Genomic DNA, 12804 nt, shown 5'->3' with positions numbered 1-12804 from the left:
AAAAGTTACAGGAGTTCCAGTTCCCTATTGTTAGATAGGAGACCTGGGACTTTCGGTGAGAGGCCGGTCTTCATGCTGGGAGAGCACTTGTGCAACATGCTCCCAGGACTCACGGATAAATACCCACCCACGTGTAATCAGCGGGAAGATGTTAAAGTGGAGTTCCACCCAAAAGTGGAACTTCCACTCATCAGATTCCTCCCCCCCTCCGGTGACACAGTTGGCACCTTTCAGGGGGGAGGGGGGTACAGATACCTGTATATTACAGGTATCTGTACCCACTTCCGGCATAGATAGCCGCAGAATCTGCAGTTATTTACGCCACTTCCTGCTCCCTCCCCACTGCCTGCTGGGAAACACACGGGTCCCAGAGGCAGCAGGGACCATCCGTATTGCGCTGCGCGACTCGCGCATGCGCAGTAGGGAACCGGGAAGTGAAGCCGCACGGCTTCACTTCCTGATTCCCTTACCGAAGATGGAGGCGGCAGCACCCGAGGACGGAGAGACGGTTCGGCCTCGGGTGCCGACATCGCGGGCGCCCTGGACAGGTAAGTGTCCATGTTTTAAAAGTCAGCAGCTGCAGTATTTGTAGCTGCTGACTTTTAAAAAAAATTTTTTCGGCAGCGCTCCGCTTTAAGAATCCAAATCAAGTGGCTGGGGATTCAGATTTTACCACCCCCTCTATCCTATCCAAAGAGGTTTTATGCTGGTGCTGGCCCTGGTAACAAGGAACAAAGAGGAGATATAACCAATGATACAATGTAACAAGGAACAGAAAGGAGATATGACCAATGATACAATGTAACAAGAAACAGAGAAGAGGACATTGTAGGACCAACAAAGGAGATGGCGACTCACTGATTGTGGTGGAAATGTCGGTCTGACCAAACTGATTATAAATGAACAGCTGGAAGAGCAGAAAAGGAGAGCGGGATTAGCAGACAGTATGCTGAACATCCTAAATCCAAGACTTATTCAAAACTCAATTATCTTTGTAAACGGAAGGAATTGGTTATTTTTAAACACAAATCACTTTAGATTGCTGGTTCTGAATTTTTCAGGTCTTTGCCACTTTGGTGGTGGATCTAAAGGAGAGGTTGTACTATCAGACTGTAATGTGCATTATTACAATCTGACTATACAATCACCTTTGGTATGTTAAATATACGATTGAAAGTGTTTTAATATATCTGTTCAATGAGTGCAAAAAAAATTACCTGATGATCCTGCCAGAAATCCAGAGAGTTGATAATTTCCTGTACACTGCCTGTACTAGCTGTGCTACACTCCAGTTACATTTTCGCAGCTATCTCTGAGGACTACAGAACACCTCTCCCCTATGCTATTGAAATGAGGAGAGAAGGAGGGTTTCTGTAATCTTGTCCCAAAGTTTCAATGCTGCTTCTCCATAGATATGATACAGTGAGCAGACATTGTCACCCTAGGACAGGTTGTGTGTTACTGGCAAGATGATTATGTAAAAATAAAGAAGGGAAACTGCATGAAATTAGAATTTTTTCTACAGCTTACCTGTAAAATACTTTTCTTGGAGTACATCATGGGACACAGAGCAGTCATTACTATATGGGTTATACACCACCTACTGCTGAATGGACACTGGTAAATCAAACAAGAAGTCCTCCTCTATATAACCTCTCCTGCACAGGAAGTACCTCAGTTTTGTAGCAAGCAATACACTTCCCAGAAAAAAGGGGAGGGATCTTTGTGTCCCGTGATGTACACCAAGAAAAGGATTTTACAGGTAAGCTGTAGAAAAAAATCCTAATTTCTTTATTGTACATCACAGGACACAGAGCAGTCATTAATATATGGGACGTTCCCAAGCAATGCCCCTGAGGGGAGGGAGACACCATTGCAAAAACTGCCACTATTACTGTTTGTAATACGCTGAGACCGAAGGCAGTCTCCTCCATGTTCTTGACATCCACCTGGTAAAAACACTGTGGATGTATAAAATTAAAGACTAAATAGCGGTCTTGCACACCTGGACCACTGACACCTGATGGCCGATGGCCCAAGATACTCCCACACACCTGGCAGAGAATCTCACCCCAGAAAAAAAAAAACGGGATTTTGCTCATTAAAATCATAGGCATCATTGATAAACTGGCGGCTCCACTGCTAAACATTTGACCTGGATGCCACCTGCCCTTCCTGCACTCTTCTGGCTGCACAAATCAGGATTCCTGACCTGTGCCAACAACTCAAGTAGACCCTGAACGTCTGAACTACCTCTAGAGTAGGTAGCGATCTTTCTCCTGCCGACTGGATTAAAATAAAAATAAAAAAGCAAGACACTGTCCTGATTCAAGTAAAAACTGGAAACCACTCTAGGCAATAGAGATGGATTAGGACGCAACATCATGCAAGGAACAATGGCCTCTGGAAAAAATGGATAGGGATGAACTTGAACCCTTAAATGGTACTTAAGGCCAATCTCCTTTCCCCTACTGATTGGAGAAATAAAAGAAAATGTCCCACTCATATTCCTGAGGGTGCCACTTCCTGGCTTCCCCCAGGAAAAAAAAAATATATATATATTTCCAAGTCCTGTATCGAGGTTCCCTGAAACCTGCTTCCGGGGCTCAACGGTGCTGAAATACAGGACTCAAGACCATTAGGTCCCGCTGGACTGGGAGTGTTCAAGGAGCAAACCCCGCAAGCCTCGCTATGTCAGTGTACCAAGCCCTCCTGGGCTAATTCGGTTAACACTATTATCAGTGTTACCACCTCCCAGATTCTTTGCAAAAGATGTGGGACAAGTCGAAACAGAGGGAAAGCATCAAATAAGGGAGAACTGGTCCCTAAGGTGTTACCAGTGCATCTGCCCCTATTGCCGGTGGAACTTTCATCCCAAACACAACCTGATCCCACTTGTTGTGCAACTTGGAATCAAGTAGATCCACCTGCAGAGTTCCCCATGTCATATATCTATACCTGGAGTATGTACTAGTGATAGAGACAGCACTTGTTGTACTGTCTCAGACAGAATGTATATATATCAGTGGTGAGTCATGCGATGGTTGATATATACATCAACCACCGCATGACTCCTGGTGGTTGATATATGCCTGCAGAGACATTTCCGGATTACATCTACAACTGGTTTGTCCCAACATCTAAAGCAAGGCGTACTGGCCATAAATCCAAGATATCGATGGGCAGTTTTTCTCCTGTGGAGACCAAGTCCACTGAACTATAGCCACCTTCAAACCAACTGGAGAAGCTAGCATCAGTGGTTATCTTGCCTATTCCTTCTCCAGATTTCAAACCATCAACCAACAATTTTAGCTCTGCAATACCCCAGGAACAGAGCCCTCTGGCAATCTACTGCCTGGATCTTCCCGTTTCAGACAGAGAGAATGATCCTCTACCAAAGACCTTGAGTAGGACTGTACATAGGGAACGTGCCTTGACCTGGATACAACTTCCTCCTGCAGAAATGTATCAAAGGAAAATCTGGAACAGACCGCTTCCTGAACAAAGATAGTTGAGGTAAACTGAGATTGGCACATCTGCGTTTTCAGCAAGACCAGTACTGGGCTGGAAGCTTTGTGAACCCTCAGAGCTGTGGTCAGCCCGAAGAGCAGAGTCACAAAAATAAAAGACGAATTTACACTGCAATTTGCAAAAAACAGCACATAAAGATATGCGTCATTGATGACTATGGACCCCAAAATCTACCTCTCATAGAGAGGTCAACACTAATGCCCCGTGCACACGGTCAGACTTTGTTCGGACATTCCGACAACGAAATCCATGGATTTTTTCCGACGGATGTTGGCTCAAACTTGTCTTGCATACACACGGTCACACAAAGTTCTAAACGCGGTGACGTAAAACACGTACGTCGGGACTATAAACGGGGCAGTGGCCAATAGCTTTCATCTCTTTATTTATTCTGAGCATGCGTGGCACTTTGTCCGTCGGATTTGTGTACACACGATCGGAATTTCCGACAACGGATTTTGTTGCCGGAAAATTTTATATCCTGCTCTCAAACTTTGTGTGTCGGAAAATCCGATGGAAAATGTGTGATGGAGCCTACACACGGTCAGAATTTCCGACAACAAGGTCCTATCACACATTTTCCATCGGAAAATCCGACCGTGTGTACGGGACATAAATGTACAGAGCCTGCAACAGAAGGATGTCCAGCGGCTTAAAATCTAAGCTAGACCTTATGTTCCCATTTGGTTTTGGGACCGCTACCGGTTGAGGGTTTTTTTTTTTTTAATGAACTCATACCTTCTGCTCCAAGAGTCAAATGCAAGGCAAAGACTAACGACTCTTTGGCAGACCCCGAAGGCCTAACCTATCAAGCTTTTGCTGGCTAAAGGAGCAAAACCACCTCAGGGACTGACCTGAGATACTCTCAAACACAGCAGCCTCAGATGCCTCCCTCACACATGGGGAAAAGCTTAGAGCATCTGGTATTCCCGGGCAGTCTCACATCCATATACTAACCAGGCTTGATCCTGTTTGGGCTTCAATCAACAGAGATCAGGCATGATCAAGGTGATGTGGCCACAGTTCCTCTGATGAAAAATGAATGTGTCAGGAAAATACTGCAATGGCAAACACCACAGTGGCTTAGAAGCCTCTGACATCACTGCCCATCGGGGGATGTGGAAACCGCCAGATCACTCAACCTGAGAGCGGTGCACCTGCTTCCCCCCCCGACTGCCTCTTTTCTGGAATGATTTAACTAGTATAACAGGTAAATAACGCAGCAACTATATTAGCCAACCTAATATACAGTCCTCCAAGGATGCAGGCATAAAAGAATATTGGTTTACCTCTATTCAACCCCTTAGGTATGCAAGTACCCAGGTATGCAAGCATGCAGGTATTCAAGTATTCTTGCCATTCATGCATTTATGTATGCAGTACAAGGCCAATAAGCACACACGCATGTACCCCCAGGCAAACAAGCACATATGCATGTAGTCCCAGGCAAATTAGCACATTTGCATGTAGTCCCAGGCAAACAAGTGCATATGTATCCAGCGTAATGTATATAAACATACGTATGCAGTACAAATGAAAACATACCAGCATGTGTTTAAGCAATATGCATCCATGGAAGCATGTACTTATGCAACTATGCATTTAGGCAAAATATGAAAGCGTGCGTCCCTGTAAAAACGCATTCATGCAATAGGTGCCCATGGAAACATGCATTTACGCAATAAGCAAGCCTACGTTTACGAAATGTGTTTATACAACATTACGGAACACACATCTATGCAGACATGTATAAACATGCATCTTTATGCAACCATGTATCTTTAAGTAAACATGCATCTTTATGCGATCATATATATTTATACAAACATGTCTAAACATGCATCTTTATGCAACCATGTATCTTTATGCAACCATGAATAAACATGCATCTTTGTGCAACCATAATCATTTATTGCAAACATGTATAACCATGTATATTAATGCGAATATGTAAAAAACACGTATCTTTAGCAATCGTGCATTTCAGCAACTGTGCGTTTTAGCTAGTTTGCTAAGCACCTGCTTAACTGCACCATTTATGCCATATTAATCTTGCAGGATTTAGCTAAGCACATATGCATCCAAACGCACACTATACTGGAGATGCAACTCTTTAAAATGCACCCATGCAAACCATCCAGGGGTGTATCGACTTACAGTTGTACAGTCCCCCCGGATAAGCAGTAAACATGCAGCATATAATCATGACTTGTCTGCCACACAGTTCTCCCATAGCAAGTACTCACACTTTGTTAGTATCCATGGGCTGCTGCTAGGTCTCCAGAGGCCCTGCTGAACCTGTTGCCACATGCATCATGGCCGCCCTTCCACTTCCTGCCTATATAAAAATAGGCAATACTGAGCGAGCCTGCACCCCTAGTGGCTGGAGGAGAAACCGCAGCCCACATGACTAAGAAGTACATAGCACACTGCCCCCGGTGGCCACCGGGAGAACAGACAGTCAGATCTCTCTTTTTTTTTTTTTTTTTAAAAAAGAGAAACTGCAAAAATGCAGACTTACCATTCCTGCTGCAGGACTCTGAACATAACAGGAGTCCAATCTTCACCCATCACGGCGATTTTTGTCATAAAAGACCTTCAGAGACTGGGTCCACCTTAATCTGGTGTCCACTCCCCTGGACCTGTATAGTACCCTGCAGGAAAGCACCTTGGTCAGAACAAACACTGCACAGGGTTCCATTACACAGGGTCCAGCGCCATAAGGCTGAATTACATGCAAAAACCTTGAGGAATCTTCTCTTCTTCCAATGAAGCTCGGGTACCATCCACTTTGGCTGATAGCTTTTTCGAATGGATCCGATGGAAGTCCATGATTCCTAATAGAACCATCCAGACCTCCAAGTATGCTCCAAGAGCACGTCACATCAGTGACCATCCACCTAACAGATACTGGCGAAAAAACTGAGGTACTTCCTTTGTAGGAGGGATTAAATAGAGGAGGACTTCCTGTTTGATTGATTTACCAGTGCCCATTCACCAGTAGGTGGCGTAAAACCCATATAGTAATGACTGCTTTGTGTCCCGTGATGTACGATAAAGAAAATACAGTTTACTTTTTGAGTTTAGGAACACTTGAAACAGATTTAATGTTGAATTTTCCAGCCTTCCCTATAGTCTTGCACAGATTTCTCACAATGTGCATTGGAAATTGTAGCAAGTAATATGCAACCTGCCTCATTTGCTGGCTGGTGGAAGCCCAGCATCATCTAGCGCTTTCCTCCCCAGCCTTTCTGTCCCTGGCCCACCCCTTCCATCCTTCCATTCATTGGATTTTAGTTCTTTTAATCATGGAGGCTTTGCATCACATGTGGGCATTACTGCGTACAGCATCTCCCACCAATTGTGATCTGCCTGATTTGCACTGAAAAGCTCAGAGACCCAACAATGATACCACTGAGTCTAAAATATGGTATATAATAAAAACAAAAAGATTTAAAAAAAAATAAATTTATATATATATATATATATATCTCCAGTGTAAATACAGAAATTTGTATTATTCTGTTATGGTTGAACAAATTGAACACTGTACCACAATCCATATTCAATAGAGACAGAAAAAACAAAAAGAAGAAATTATATAGATAATAGAGGATGTCCTCCATGTGGGGAAGTGAGCAAGGACACAGGCCCACAAATTACTGCGATCATCGTCAAGTCACAGCACTCACCATTGGGGCGGTTAATATCAGCATGACAGCACAGGTGATGGCTCGTCCCCCAGTGTAATCAGATATTGCTCCTGCAACAATCCCACCTAGAACACAATTCATACATTGATTAAAACATGACAGTAATATGGTGGCCTGGTATTTCAACAATCAAGCAAATTCAACAAAACTGACATGATAGCTGATCAATAAAAAATGGTCAGCCATTCTTCAACAACTTCAAAATGGTTTGGACTCCATGGCTAGTGCATTACTTTCCTGGAGACTTCAATGGTTCTCTAGGGATCATCTAATACCCATCCAGACACAGGGATGCAGTACTTAAAGTGGAACTTCTCTCTCGGTCAACATTGTAATCCTCATGCTGCTAGCATCAGTGGATAGATAGGAAAGTAGAGTAGATCATATTTACTCATTTTAAATTTTTGTTTTTACATTTCTTTAGTTACTTCCTGGTTTTCATGCCTAGGGAAATGATTTCATACATCCCTCATTTCATACATTTCTCAGCTAAGTACACCTTCCTGCTTGCATGCCTAAGCTAAGGGCAGATGTATTCAAGGAAGTAGATACTAAATGAATCATCTGCCCTTACTTACGATGGCCAATGCCAGAAATGCTAGGTTAGGTTTAGGTGGTTATCAAAGTGATTTCTCAGCAAAATAAAATGCATGGAGGCATGGATGGGTGGGTGAGTTTGCTTTCCTACCCAATCGCTCCCTCCCATTGTCACCCTCTTTTCTTCATCTCCCGCCTTCTTCTAGTGCAGTGGTTCTCAACTTCAGTCCTCGGGACCCACCAACAGGCCAGATTTTAAGTATTACCTTGGGGAGTTGCAGACTAGAATACTGCAATCACTGAGCAGCAAGTGATATCACCTGTGATGTATTTCAGCTATCTTGCAAACCTGGCCTGTTGGTGGGTCCTGAGGACTGGAGTTGAGAACCACTGTTCTAGTGTATCTGATATTCTGGGTTTATAACTAACACCTTCTGATAAAAACACCAATGTAAACCTCAAGGCTCAATTCATAGCTGCACGTTCTGGGAATGTGCATAGAAACTCAGGTTTCTACTCACGTTCCCACAAAACGCAAAAAATCACACTTCATGCTTGTGGTGCCATAAATTGATAACAGCACCCCAAAAGCGGCTAGGAAATGCGTGTTTTGTCATGTAGTAAAAAACACTAAAAACTAGAACACGACAAAATGCTCCATGCTCTACTTTGTCATGCATAAGGTTGCCCATTAGCACAACAGGCAGGGCCTAACAATTAACTTCTCTGATTTAATTTACCTACAAACATTTTCTCTTCCCTTTTCTGAGCAATCCATAGACTCAATTGAGGTTTTGAGATTTCTTATGAAAAAACCCATCGCATAGAGGTTGGCCTCATACTTCATATTTCAGCATATTTTTGAGGGGTCTTTATATTTCAGTCACTGTCATACCATTATATGAATGTTTGTTATGCATTGAATACATCATGTTAAAACACTTCAAAAAATACAGCCTGGGCTGACATTGGGCATACATTGATGATATCTTTTCTCTTATCTGTATGTAGTAAAATGCATTAAAATAAAAAAAATTAAGACAAAAAAAAAAATCATCTTATTTGCTCCTGCTGTTTTTTTCTTTTAAGTGCATCAAATACCTGTTGATCCCGGCAGAAATCTAAGTAACTGTTAACTTCCTGTGCTCTCTGCTTGTGGTGCACTTCTATCTCTTATATTTTTCTATGCTATTGCTAAAGGACTACAGAACCCCTCCCCTCTATGGTATGGAAAAAAGGAGGGAAAGAGCAGTTAAGATAAAAAAAAAATCCTGAAAGAAAAAATGAATGCAGCAACCTCATCTAAGAACAGGCAATCTGCAATATATTACCTTTTTTGTAGCTGGGTTTAGATATGCGTTAATGATTTGGGGGTAGAGTAGCTATTTGGAATTTTTTTTTTCTTTTTTTTTTTTTTTTTTTTTACTGAAACAAAGGATCTGAAAGACCTTACCTATAATTCCGCCAGCATCAAACAGAGTGGACATGTCTCCAGCTTTTTTGGGATCAAAGTGAGCTAGAAAGCAAAGGAAACAAAAATGTTAAAATATACTGTATAAACCATGTTTTTATTTTAGTGACTCTGACATTTATGTGCACGCACTGTCATACTCTATTATAATTATATACAGATTTGTGCGCTCTCCCTCTAGTGGCTGTTTGTACGCCAGAAAATGCATTCAACATCCTTGCTGGATGAGGAGGGCAAAAGCCATTCCAAGGCAAACCACCAAGAGGTTGCATAATTGTTTCTAAACCATCTACTTGGATTTTTACAGTTTGTAGATTATTACTTATGGCACAAAGTGAGAGCTAAAAAGGTCAGAAGCAATACGTATTATAAGTCTAACTATGGATGGAAAGAAGACTCAATTGAGAACAAACGATGACGGAAACCCTTAAACCTGACTAAGATATTGGTGTCTCCCTGTATTGATGAATTATTTGAAATCTAGAAATAACTAGAGAATCCAGCTGTGAGAGTCTGACACTTCCCCTATGTCTTGTAGGAAGTACAGAGACAAACCACTGTGAACGTCCTCACCATTGGAGTCCTATAGAAACTCAGTGATTTTGTCATGACAAAAGTATTGGGGCTAACACTGCTGGCAACCTTTAAAAAATGCTAGTTTCCTGGCTTGCGTCTGACTTTAGAGAATTGAATCACAGACTTAAAACAAGCATGCCTTAAATAGGAGTCAGAAAAGTGTCTGAATTGATCATCTCTAATACTTGTTCTGGGCCAACGGTTTCCAAAGCACTGAAGCCAAGATATCAGCATGACAGTAAAGTAAGTAGCATATTCATTGTTTACATGGCAGCCACCATAATTGCTTCTGTTGGGTAATCCAATGCATTAATCCTAAAGAAGTGAAGGAGTCTTATTAAAAGTCTCAGGGAGGAAAAAGATTCCATTTGTTATTTCTAACCCCTCTGCATCCCTGAATGGCCCGGGCCTTCTAATTACACTGCATGGGATCTTACCGACATTCGATATATAGAGCGGGAGCCAGTAGAGAAAGGTGTAACTGACGAGCTTTGCGAACAGCAGACACAGCGAGAATTCCATCACGCCCTGAAAAGAAAAAGTTGCCTCTGATCAGAGTCAGACAAACAATGTAGAGTGGATGGTTTGGGGCCCATCCACAAGCTCCCCTTGTTGTTTGATTCCATCAAAGTTTTAGTATCAAAATGTTAGCATTTTAGCATGGTTCTTTAGTCATGTGACTGGTGAGATAGAACATTCGCTCAGTATTTCTACTTTTAAGCATGGGAGGGGATGCAGGGGGCAGAATAAGTAAAATCTGTACACATTCATAAAATAAGTATGTTCATGGGAAAAGGCCTTAAGATTTAGGAGAAATAGGTTGGCTTTATCTCTTCAATGCACACACACAAATGTTTTCATCCTGAGGAACCAGCATTTGGCTAAGTGAAAAGCAGAGGACCCTCACAAGGTCCCATCAACCATTCACCGAAGAGCCCCAAAGCCAGAGCCCAGAGTCTGGACAAAGAATAAAAAACAAAAAACCTTGAATTCATTCCATCCAAAGATTTCTTTGGAAATACCCACTTACCGGGATCTTAAGCGCCCCCAAAAAGCTAATGGCCTGTGGGTGTTCAACAGGCTCTTGAGGATTTACAGACTCCTCAAGGTCGGCTCCGGACGGTCTCTTAAATATGTTCTCTGTGCTGGCGTTCATGGCCTGAATGTTCTCCAACTCATCTTTCACTTCTTCCTGAAATTATAACACATAATGGCATAGGGTCAGTTTTCTCCGACACATTACAGCTGTGCATTTATGTCCAAATCATGGCATTGTTTTTTTTTAAAGAAAATTAAACAAATACTGATTGGTAATTGATAATGTCTTGATATTAAAGAATAACTAAACCTTTTTTTTTTTAAGGATATTTTTAGCAATTCCAGGGAAAAAAAAATTACCAATCCTACCATAAATATAGTTTCCAAGTTGTTATTGCATTGTCCTAAATACCTGTCTAGAGTAGCTTCTGTACAAAGATTCTCTGAGTTTTTTTTAGGATAATAAAATGACTCACATTCTTCTGATCCGGAGGGGTACAGCCTACATCTTCAGGATCTGCAGAGAAAGCATAAATAAGACCATTTGGATGAGATAAAGTCAAGAGACAGTCTCGACCTGCCATGACTTATCAGGATGGATTTTTGTGTGGCCCTCTCATTCCTTCTTTGTGACTCTTGGGTGCTTTAAATATGGAGAACTCTCCCTTAGAAGATTACAACAATCAAACATCTGATTCTAGCAGAGGATATACCAACAAAATGCAGCAGTCATGTGTTCACCCACCAACTCCATCACTACTACATTACTCCAATTCTAGTCTGCATACACTCGGTTCCAATTTTATGGAGGATACCCTTCAAAAATCAGCCTACACATTTATAAAAAACTCTAAATAACATGCCTCCCCCTATATGACAGAACGTCTGGTCACCCATACTCCTACATGTGCCTTCCACTCCTCAGAGAAAAGACAAATTGCTCAGAATAGTCTTAAAATCTTTTTGATCTCATGCATTCTATCTTGCAACACACACCATATGGAACTCACTGCCATCCATTGTCCAGGAAGCACCTCTCTGCAGACTCACACACACCTATAAACCCAGGCTTATAGCAACCCCTGACAAACCCTTTTCTTCAAAAGATTCCAACACCGCTTTGAGTCCCCAGGGGAGAAAAGGGTTATTATGATTGTTAATGATAAATTGAACAATGCCTCAGCCGGTAAAGGCTCCACTTCGGTAGATACCTTCAGTCAGGAAATACTTTACGGCCCGCACTAGAAAAAAATGCTGTAACCTACAAATTACCAAATTGCTGCAGTTCAACATCCAACAAACTATAATCCACCCAAAAAACAACTGTAATTTACACCGTACACTGTTCCACCAATACAAAAGCAGGGGTTGCAAATGTGACCCGGTCCCATGCTGCAGAGGGCCCGTGCAGCCCCCTGCACACCTGGATATGAGAAGCGGTGGCTGCATATAGAGGAACTGATCCCTCTATTTTCCTCCTAAGGGAGGGTGAGGAGGAGAAGGGGGTCTTTTAGCAGCTGCAGGAGGAAACCAGATCGGTTCCTCTATATGCAGCCGCCCCCGCCTCTCCTCCTATCCAGCTTATTTTTTTTGCCCCCCCCCGTGCTCTTTCCCAGCTCCCCCCCCCCCCCGTTCCCACAGCTCTGCCGGGTTTCCCCTTACCTCTCCTGCTGGCTGCTGCGGAGAATCTGTCAGGACGGAGAGCAGGGAAGGGTCACATTTACTGGCCCCTTACTTGTCTGAATGGAGAGTCAGTGATCCGTACCGATCACTAACTCTGTCCATTCATAACTCAAACATAGTAAACTTTGTTTACTATGCTTTAGTTTGTGAATGAATGGGAAACTCCGTACAGAGTTATTCCTATCCATTCATTCAGTGCAGCTGAGGCTGCAAAGAAGGAGTTTGAGGGCTGTGTCCTCAATCTCCTTTCTCTGT

General features: G+C 42.5%; 1 protein-coding gene across 3 annotated transcripts in view; it reads right to left on the bottom strand.

Annotated features, from left to right (window-relative positions):
- The window catches only part of SLC37A2 (solute carrier family 37 member 2), a 76005-nt gene that overhangs the window by 13559 nt on the left and 49642 nt on the right, over nt 1–12804 (bottom strand). For all 3 annotated transcript variants that reach the window (XM_073603244.1, XM_073603243.1, XM_073603242.1), the window contains exons 8-13: nt 11343–11383; nt 10859–11020; nt 10266–10356; nt 9235–9297; nt 7224–7309; nt 859–907 (exon numbers count right to left, since the gene is read on the bottom strand). In XM_073603244.1, coding sequence (XP_073459345.1) covers nt 859–907; nt 7224–7309; nt 9235–9297; nt 10266–10356; nt 10859–11020; nt 11343–11383 — 492 coding nt within the window. The remainder of the gene's footprint in view (nt 1–858; nt 908–7223; nt 7310–9234; nt 9298–10265; nt 10357–10858; nt 11021–11342; nt 11384–12804) is intronic.

This window comes from Aquarana catesbeiana, linkage group LG10, assembly GCF_042186555.1.
Source record: "Aquarana catesbeiana isolate 2022-GZ linkage group LG10, ASM4218655v1, whole genome shotgun sequence".
Taxonomy (NCBI): domain Eukaryota; kingdom Metazoa; phylum Chordata; class Amphibia; order Anura; family Ranidae; genus Aquarana; species Aquarana catesbeiana.
The sequence above is the reverse complement of the archived record's forward strand: the minus strand, read 5'-3'. Positions and strand labels throughout refer to the sequence as shown.